Genomic DNA, 9,684 nt, shown 5'->3' on the forward strand with positions numbered 1-9,684 from the left:
ATCCAATCACAATGCCCACCCGTCTGGGTGAGGATGAGGAGCAACGCAGGAGGATCATCTGCCGGTCCTGGACCTCCAGAGACCTCCAGCGCTGGTGGGCGGTGCAACTTGGACCAGGACCGAGCAAAAACACCTCAAATGTCTGGTCTGTTTCCTATTTTTTGCCGTGTCTTTTTGCTTTTCACTTTTACCAGCAATTTTTCTGATGTAAATGAACTTGTTTCCAGATCACCTGTAAGCAGGAGAGAAGATGAATGTAAGGTTCTCTCCCATCTTCTGCTCTTTCACCAGGTTCTCCATCTTCTTCCCGCAGTCCCAAAACAGGTTCATCGAAGTCTAAACAGGAATTACGTGCAGCTTTGTGATCGACAGGTAACCGTCACATCCTCAACCTCACTGTCAGAACACAAACCACACAGTCATGAAACATGGACAAATTTTATTTAAAAAAAAACAATCTGTTAAAATGCAAGACCCAACATGTGCGCCCGCACTGAGAAAAACAAGTGTTATGAGTAAATGCCAGCAGAATCCTGTGTGTGTGTGTGTATAGAATACACATATACTGAACTAAACTGGTGTGGCCGCTTCGGCGACGTTCTGACCTTCTAGCAGCAGCGGCGCGGCTATAAATCGCCATAAATACGAACTGGATGTAGTGGGGCCTGATATTAGCCTGTTATTACGGCGCCTTTGTTAAATGAGAATTAAGAAACAAAACAAAACACAAAGGCTGCTTTTCCCACAAAACTCTGTATTTACACTTAATACATTATAGGCAGTTTGCTTTTTTTAAAAAGGTTAACCAGGTTATATACAATTACATTAGTCCATTTATAAAAACAGGAAGTCGCTGTGACCTCGCCGAGAATCAACGCTTGCACTTTGTTTTTGTTTTTTTTTTTTTCTTCCTGAGTAAAAAGTGATCAGTGTTTCGGTTCCGGTGCAGCGCCGAGCCTCGAGGAGGGGATGAACGCTGTCGAGCCCCCTTTACTACTGATAACGAAAATTAAAAAAAAAAAAAGGGGGGGGGGGTCAATTCAGGCATGATTGTGGAAATCAAAAAGGCAGACTGGTTAGGAGCAGACAGGAAGTAGGAAGTAACGCGTCCTCCGGGCCGGGAGAGTATTTTGATGGGGAGACGGCGTCAGCTGAAGGTGGCGGCCAGTGCGATGACGATGATGAGGATGAGGATGGTCAAGCAGATGGCGATCCACACCTTCTTCTGCGGGGGGACGACAAAAACACAAGTGGTCAGTCACTCACCGGCGCCCCCTAGTGGACGCAACTGGAACTGCGGTTTTCACAGCCCCGACCTTTCTCGCCCTCTGCTGGAACGTGACGGCCTTCTCTGTGTTCTCCTTCGCCTTCTCCACGTAGTTCGTCGACTGCTTGATGTTGTTCTCGATGCGGTCCACCATCTCCCCCTGAAGGAACGGGAGCACCGTCAGACACACCAAGACAGTGTGTGTGTGTGTGTGTGTGTGAGAGTGTGTGTGAGAGCCTCACCTGGGCCTCCACCTCCATGGCCAGGTACTGGAACATGTCGTGCAGGTCTCGGATGCTTCGCTCCAGCTTCAGGATCTCGTCGTGTCGGGACTCGATCTCGTTCAGCGCCTGCTTCGTCGCTTTGGCGTCGCTCAGGATCTGAGACGGAGGCGGGAGGACAACACCTGTCAATCACGAGGGGATGGAAGGTCTTCCTTCTCCATCTCCTCGTGTCTTCTTACGTTCTGAGTGAAGACGTCCGTCTGGCCGCTCTCCAGCATGACGTCAAGCTGCTCGTCCGTCACGTCGGTCCCGGCTGAGACACACACACACACACACGAAGAGACAAGATGAGACATCCAAAACATCTTGAAGGAGAAGATCTCCTTGAAGTCTGGTGGAACTTCAGCCTTGACTCACTGATCTTGAGCTGCCTCTGGATGCGCTCCACGTTCCTCTTGCGGTACCAGGACTGGATGGTGTGACAGTGTCCCATCAGCTCCAGGAACTCCTTGGACAGGACGCCGTGCTGCAGGGACAGAGGAACGGCGGGCGGATCAGACGCTTCTGCTCCTCGGAGAACCTTCCCGAGAAGACGGCAGGGCCTCCTCACCTGAGTCCGCTGCATCCGGACGTTGATGGGTACATATTTCCCGTCATCTTCTCCCTTCTTGGGCTCGATGCCTGCGGAGAGACGGCCGGCGGTTACCGCGGGAGAGGGCGGTTACCGCGGGAGACGCGCCGACCTTCGCGACACTCACTCTTTAATTTCCTCTGGATCTGAGTGGCCCGGGTCTTGATCTCGTCTCGAAGCGTCTGCAGCTCCTTCTTCATGCCTGGACACACAGATAACCCGTTATTAGATCCGGTTGGAACCGGTCTGACGGCAGCGGGTGGGTCCCTGATCTGACATCTTCTTTTAATCCGGTTCGGGGACGCCGCCGCCGCGCCCCCGGACGGTAATCCGGTAATCCCGTCAACCTGATAGCGATCGGCGTAAACAAGATTTATTCCCGCGGTGCCGGCGAGGGCTCAGGGAGAGCTCAGACAAAAACAAAAAAACCCAATCTTCCAGGGAATGCGAGGGAGAGTTCTCAGACAAGACGGCTCCCCGAGTCGTACTCACTGTCCTCGGGCAGCGCCACCCCCAGCACTGTCTTCTGCTTGTTCTCCAGCTCCGACACCATCCCCTTCAGGCTGTGGAGGCCCTCGTGGATCTCCTGCACCTGGACCACGAGCGGAGGAAAGACAAGCGTTTACCTGGGAGGATTGGCCTGTTTTGTTCTCAGTAATAACGCCATTATTATTAGGGTGGATTTTGAGATATTCCTCCATCTCGGTCGATCGCTTTCTTCTAATCATGACAAATTCATTCGTTCACATCACGGCTTGTCACGTGTAGCCGTGCATGTATGTTGACATGTGATTCCCCGTTGAGTTTGATCTGTATCCTCCTGCACTTTTCTCTAATCCATCGCCTCTCCAGGAGGGCCGACATTCAAAAAACAGGACAAACTTCTGCAAAGTCAAAAGAAACATCAACAAGAAAGAGGGGAGGCAGGTGTGTGTGGAAGTCCAGCGGCAGCCCCACTGCACCAGGGAGGTCTAGATGATGAAGATAAGCCAGTATTGATTGTAAATCCGGTATAATGTTTACCTTTTTGAAGAAGGTTTCATTGTCTTTTTCCTCCTTGGTTGAGGAGGATCCAGGCTTGATCATCAGAGCTGTACCATCGTCTTCCTCGTCCGAAGCCTCCGCCTTCTGCACGGGGAAACGAGGAGGGAGTTTGGAAAGGGGAGGAGGAGGCAGACAGGAGAAATAAGAGGGTGAATTTCAGGAATCTTTTCACCGAGAAAGTGCAGCCTGGCAGCGGGCAGGTCGCCGTGCCCTGCCCCGGCCTGCCTTCGAGGGGGAGGGGGGCTCCGCTGGAGCGGAAGCAGGAAAACGGAGCTTCGCAAAAGTTTCCGTTCATGATTAAATCGTTTTTTAATAACATCGCTTCACGATCTGTTCACTTTTTTTGAATTATTAACGTCTGTCAGGGTTTAAATCCCGTGTGTTTGGTCAGTTATCCGGTGCGGCTAGCAGCGGCTAGCCGATGCTAAAGAGCTAGCGGTTTTTACTTTTCAACTCACGTTTCCTAACTCTTTCGTTCGGTCCCGCATTTTTCAGGCCGGGCAGAAGAGGGCCGAGAATCCTTGACAAAAATATCCGAAAATAAAACAAAACTTGAGATGAGAAAAGAAATCCTCCGCGTCTAAATGTTTGAATATTATAAACTTTCCCCCTGGTGTCATTCAACTAGTAAACTTCAGCAGCAGAACGCGGGTTCTTCTTCTACGGTTCCTCAAAGTGTGTGGAGACGAGCCGACAACGCCCTCTAGCGGCCGGGATGTGTAACTGCACAAGACTCTTTATTTAATTTCATTACATGTTTATTTCATGTTGATATAAAATGCAAATACCGTCCTAAGACAAGATTTAACTGCCGTTAATATCAGCCTAATTGTCCAATTTTAACACCGATTATCCATAACAACGTCATCTGCTTTTTTGAAGTAACTCTACACATACTAGGTGCTAATGTTGTATCTGGTTTCACATTTATTCCCTTAGAATTAAATAGAAGTTAGTCTTGCAAGTTAACAGACACCAGACTGGACAAGGAAAATAATTATCTGACGCAGCTGCGTAGCTCTAAGTGAATAAATCTCTCATCAGCACGTATTAGAATGGTTAAAAATCTCAAAAATGTGTTAAAAGAAGCTTACCAAGCATATAAATCGGTGAATCAGTGCAACCTTTTTTAAAAAAAAAAAAAAAATCAAATCCAGTATGCCGTTATGTTTTTGCTTGAAACTCTGACACAACAATTTCCTTCGGGATAAATAAAGTTGTTCTCATCTCATCTCATCTCATCTCGGAAATTCTGATATTTATTTGTTATAATCTTTTGAAGCATGTTGGCGGTAGAACTCTCCATCTTCACAAAATAACAATACTTTAAGGGTAGAAGGTTTTTAAGCCCATGTTATAAAATGAAAAGAAGATCGAGGAGTCTCTAGACCCCATCGCTCTTGAAAAATGTTTAAAAAAAAAAAAATTGAATGAATTACGTGTATTTTTATAGATGTTATTCCATGAGTGGCCGCCAGGGGGCGCTCTAAGCACAGTCCTCGCAGCGAGAAGGTCCACGGTTGGATTCCCACGGGAGAAGGCTTCCTGCGTGGAGTCTCATGTTCTCCCCGTGTCTGCGTGGGGATTCGGGTTCCCTCCACAGTTCACACACATGCAGGAGGTTCATGGGAGGACCCCGAAAAGCCCAGACGTGTGAATGACAGGATGAATGGATGAATGGATGAAGGTTATCCTGCTGCGTGGATGGATTTGAAATCTTCACGCGGGACGAGTTAAACCTCGTCTGGTCCAGACGGTGTTTTGGAAATCTGGACGGTGACGTGGTTCAGTCTCCTGGAATCCCTGGCTTTCAGGAAGCAGCTCTTTATGACACGTGAATGAAGGGCCACAATCCACGTTTGACCCTGAACGGACTGGGAATGAATGGATGGAAGGATGGATGGATGGATGGATGGATGGAGGGATGGATGGATCGGTGAGTGGGTGGATGGATAGATGAATGGGTAGCTGGGTAGGTGATGGATAAATGAATTAATTGATGGATTAATGGGTGGATGGATGGATAGGTGGGTAGATGATGGATGGAGTAATGGAATGATGCAAGGATGGATAGGTGAGTGGGTGGATGTATAGTTGGGTAGAAGATGGAGGGATGAGTGCATGGATGAATTAATGGATGGAGGGATGGATGTATGGATAGGTGGGTAGAAGATGGATAGGTGGGTAGATGATTGAGGGATGGATGGATGGATGGAGGGATAGGTGGGTAAATCATGGATGGATGGATGGATCGATGAATGGGGGATGGAGGGATGAATGGATAGTAGGGTAGGTGATGGATAAATGAATTAATGGATGGATGGATGGATGGATGGATGGATAGGTGGGTAGAAGATGGATAGGTGGGTAGATGATTGAGGGATGGATGGATGGATGGAGGGATAGGTGGGTAAATCATGGAAGATGATTGAGGGATGGATGGATGGATGGAGGGATGGATGGATGGATGGATAGGTGGGTAGAAGATGGGGCAATGGAGGGATGATGGATATGTGTGTGGCTTGATGGAGGGATGGGTAGATGAATGGGTGAATGGATGGGTGGGGAGATGATGGGGGGATGGATGTATAAGTGAATGGATGGATGGATTGTTTTATATTTTCAATTAACTCAGTAGCACAACCTAGGATAGTTAGATAGGGGGGTAGATGATGGATAGATAGATAGATGTATAGCTAGATGATGGACGGATGGATGGAGAGGTAGGTACACGATGGATGATAGATAGATAAGAGTAGATGATGGGTAGATAGAGAGAGAGAGGGAGAGAGGTGGTTATCTATCTATCTATCTATCTATCTATCTATCTATCTATCTATCTATCTATCTATCTATCTATCTATCTATCTATCTATCTATCTATCTATCTATCGAGCAGGATGGACGTGTGTGTGTGTGTGTGTGTGTGTCTCCGTGATCCCGTGACGTGGACTCCATTTCCCGTGATGCACCGGAAGGCGGCGTCGTGTCGCCAGCGAGCTGTCAGAGCTCCGGGAGCTCCGCGGAGGAGGAAGGCAGGGAATCCGTCCCGCATCTCCAGATGCCCGAGAGCCGCCGTCTTCTCCGGGGGACGTGAGGAGGAATCCGACCCCCTTCGTCGTTCCCGCTTCCCGGCGGCCACCGGGACCCCACGCCGGTACCGGAGACCCCACGATCCGCCGTCGTCCTCTCAATGAGATCCACGGAGTAACACCATGAAGAAGCAGTTCAACCGCATGAGACAGCTCGCCAACCAGACCGTGGGCAGGTATGGCTTTGCGTGCGTGTGCGTGTGCGTTAGTGCGTGTGTTTGCATGCGTGATCGATCGCGGGGAGGCGTGTATCCGTGCACGAAAGGGGGGGCGGGGGGGAAGGGGTGCTGCTGTTCCATGAAAGATGACCCCCCCCTTTCTCCCCCAGTGCGTGTGCGTGTGTGTGTGTGTGTGTGTGTGTGTGTGTGTGTGTGTGTGTGGTAGGGGTGGGGGTTCCCGGGGTAATTATGACGCTCAGAATTGCCCCAACGCCATTGGTCCGTTTTGTGTTCGTGTGATCCATTGTGCCTCCAAATATGGCCGCCGGTTACCTTGGCAGCAATGATGGACTCCCGCCTTGTTTGTAGTCCTGTTCACTCTGGCAAAGGTGTCCAATTTTTTTTAACATTTTTATTCAATTTTTAAAAATATTGCTTTATTTTTCCGTGTTAACCAACCCCCAGACCAGTAAATCTAGGGGAGGATGTGATGTCACACATTAGCGAAGGTTTAGCGCTTAGCATGATTCTGGAAGGTACTGCTGTGGTTGCGTCCAAGGAAGCTGTTGTGGCTCAAACTATCATCGTAACAAAATAAAAAAGACGCCGGATAAATTCTTATTAATGAGCTCATATGCTAACATGTGTAGCGATCCTTGCAAGATGGCCACCACTTCCCGAACTGCTCCATCTCCGGAGCTTGATTTATTTTCCAAAGTTGGTCCTTGCGTGCATGCTAGGCGAGTTGCGAACCTTGCGTCGCTCCCGATGGCCCCGTTAGCGCCTTGCGTTAGCGCCTCGCTGCTCCGCCGCCATCGGTGCGCTAATGAACAAATGCCATCCGGCGCTGTACAAGCAGAGGCGTACGTCCGCCGTGGGGTCGATGCTCGCGGAGGTACCTTGAAGCTACGCTCCGGGGGAAGTTTCTGACCATGATGTCTCCAGCATGTCCGCTTGGCCGTCGTGAGATTGGGAAGGAAGTGACGTAGATTTGGGCGTCATCTGCGTAACGATGCGAGGTCCAGGGACCGAACCCCGGGGGACTCCCCCTTGGAAGAGTTCCTGAATGTGAAGGAGACAAACGTTCTCCCAACAGCTGGGCTAATCTGGGAATCTCTTCTTCGCAGCCTTACAGCTGTTTTCAGGGTTTTTACGACTCGGAGATTCCTCGGGGTCTCGGGCAGATGGGGGCAACGTGATTTACTGACGTGGTTTTTTTATTGTCGCCGAATCGGGAACGGACGAACGGCGCAGCTTTTGCGAGGAGGGTCCCATCCTGGGAACTACGAGTCCATATCCGGGGACGGCAGCTGTACCTGATCGCCATGGAAACATCTGTCATCGGGTAGAGCGTTCTACCCGGAACAGCCCGGCGGCTCCTTCCAGGCGCCGTAAATCTCGGTGAATCCCCCGGGCGGGAAGTACCGTCAGATTTCCCGCACTTGCTCCGGATGAAGGTGTTTTAGTTGTCCTCAGGCTACATCCAGAGCAGTGCAAATACTTCCTCGCCCGCCGGGATGGTGACTGGGATCGATCACCGCCTTCGCCTCCCATCGAGAGGGAGGGGAGGGGATGGGAGGGTGACATGGAGTGCCTCTAGTCCACGTGGACTTCTACTTTCACTTTTTGTACCTGAGATGTAACTCCACGCCGCACCTTCCTTCGTTTCTTGGCTCGAGATACAACTCCTCCCCTTGTGCTGGTTTGTTTTGTGGCCACCGGATACAACCTGTTCCCACACTTTAGTTGTGACCCAAATTGCTTCTCCACCATCACTCCAAGCATACCGCCGTCCCGGAGGTCAATGGTGTCAAACCAGGAACTCTTTTTTGCACCATGGCGGTATGCTCCGGTTTGAAAGCCTCAACCAGGACTTACTTCTCACCCGTTTGTTGTTCTTTTTTTTTTTTTTTTCTTCCCCGACTTTCTGTATACCAACCCCGCCTTCTCCTAACCGCCCAAATCTAAGCATGTCAATATTTGGACCTTTGTCTCGGTCTAACCCTTTGCCACTGTTGCATAACCCCGAGCTTTTCTTCCGCTGAAACACAATCACGGATAGCCGTTGTGGTTTCCTGCTCCGGCAGCCTCTCGCCGAGGGAGTCGCTCCTGTTTGACAGCGAAGCCCGGTGGTTGTCATACCTGCTCGACAGCTATAACTGACAACATTCTCCATGAGAAGTTCCTCTAGAGTTAGCTGCAAGTCTTTGGGTCTTGCTAGGCGCCGGTACGATTGATGAAATTGGGGATGGGGGTCTGAAGCTACCCGTCAGGCGACTGAAGGATAACCGGGGTGTTTGCGCCTCGCTTTCCGCCGCGAGGGGGAAAAACTGCAGTGCACGTTAGCGGATAGGACCCATCATTTATAGAACGAAAGAACTGTGTGTGTGTGTGTGTGTGTGTGTGTGTGTGTGTGTGTGTGTGTGCTCGGTCAGGTGGTTGTTTACCCCCCCCCGCCCTCAGCTGGCTGAGAGCTGGCGCCCAGCGAGGTGGAACATCCTGGTAATGAGTTATAGCTCGTATCCTTACGAGCCCAACAGAAGGGCCAATTAGTCATATTTAGAGGACAGTGACTCCGACATGATGGCCGCCTGCCGGCTGCGGAGGAGCCACCTCCGCCCCTGACCTTGGCGGCCGCCATTGGCCTCCTCCTCGCGACTTGTCGTGTAATTCTGACCTCCAGCTGCGCCGCCGACCTCAAACCGGCAGCTTGATGTTTATTTTGACGGCGCCCGGAGACGGAGGCGTGTTTCTGTCCTCGCGTCACGACTCAAACTTTCACCTGATACTCACCTACATGAACAGGCTTGGCGTCTCAGCTCCTCCGCGGTCGCGGCTACGTGTTGTAACTTGTTCCCACGCTTCAGGGAGTTTAAGGTCATAATCTGTGGGCCATTTTAGAATCCTTCAGGGGCCACCCTAAATTAGTCCAGGGTCATGTGATGAATACTTGTGACCTCAATATGTATCTTCTCCCCTGCAAGAGACTTGTCACTCCTTGTGCTTCTGTTACTTTATTAGCTCTTAGCTACACGTCCCGCTAACTAGCCTCTGGTATGCATACCGATGTCATGAAAGCATGGGAATGACTTTTTATTTTGTGGCCACGAGTTAACCGGTGTCCCTGTAGGGCCACCGCAGGCCACCATAGGTCGGTATGCCCGTCGGTATGCCCGCCGTTTTCCCCTTCGGTATGCTCGCCAGTATGCCGTTCTCAGAATGGACCCGACTCTGTAGCGTGATGTCATGAAAGCGTGGGAATGACTTT

At 50.4% G+C, this 9,684-nt stretch overlaps 2 protein-coding genes across 7 annotated transcripts in view; one reads left to right on the forward strand and one right to left on the reverse strand.

The window, feature by feature from the left end:
• Positions 1-884: 884 nt before the first annotated feature.
• On the reverse strand, positions 885-3,796 carry stx4 (syntaxin 4). Its single transcript, XM_086139753.1, has 10 exons — positions 3,625-3,796; positions 3,146-3,250; positions 2,615-2,714; positions 2,250-2,324; positions 2,102-2,172; positions 1,909-2,017; positions 1,731-1,804; positions 1,510-1,647; positions 1,317-1,427; positions 885-1,225 (listed from the first exon to the last, which is right to left on the reverse strand). Exons 1-10 carry the CDS (start codon positions 3,652-3,654, stop codon positions 1,148-1,150), a joined length of 891 nt encoding a protein of 296 aa, XP_085995879.1. The 5' UTR covers positions 3,655-3,796; the 3' UTR covers positions 885-1,147.
• Positions 3,797-6,237: 2,441 nt separating this feature from the next.
• Positions 6,238-9,684, forward strand: part of LOC147215456 (rho GTPase-activating protein 44-like) — a 39,588-nt gene continuing 36,141 nt past the window's right edge. For all 6 annotated transcript variants that reach the window (XM_086139534.1, XM_086139535.1, XM_086139531.1 and 3 more), the window contains exon 1: positions 6,238-6,434. In XM_086139534.1, coding sequence (XP_085995660.1) covers positions 6,382-6,434 — 53 coding nt within the window. In that variant the 5' untranslated portion in view covers positions 6,238-6,381. The remainder of the gene's footprint in view (positions 6,435-9,684) is intronic.

The sequence above is a fragment of the Fistularia commersonii genome, chromosome 32 (genome assembly GCF_037954325.1).
Source record: "Fistularia commersonii isolate RoL2024-O1a breed Wild chromosome 32, RoL_Fcom_v1.0, whole genome shotgun sequence".
NCBI classification, from domain to species: Eukaryota; Metazoa; Chordata; class Actinopteri; order Syngnathiformes; family Fistulariidae; genus Fistularia; species Fistularia commersonii.

Bases quoted from the DNA above. Each gene is read 5' to 3' on its own strand.
- stx4 (XM_086139753.1), bottom strand. From the start codon at position 3,654: ATGCGGGACCGAACGAAAGAGTTAGGAAAC. The intron at 3,251-3,624 runs GTGAGTTGAAAA...TTCCCCGTGCAG, and splicing joins GAACGAAAGAGTTAGGAAAC to AAGGCGGAGGCTTCGGACGA. The intron at 1,428-1,509 runs GTGAGGCTCTCA...CCGTTCCTTCAG, and splicing joins CCATGGAGGTGGAGGCCCAG to GGGGAGATGGTGGACCGCAT.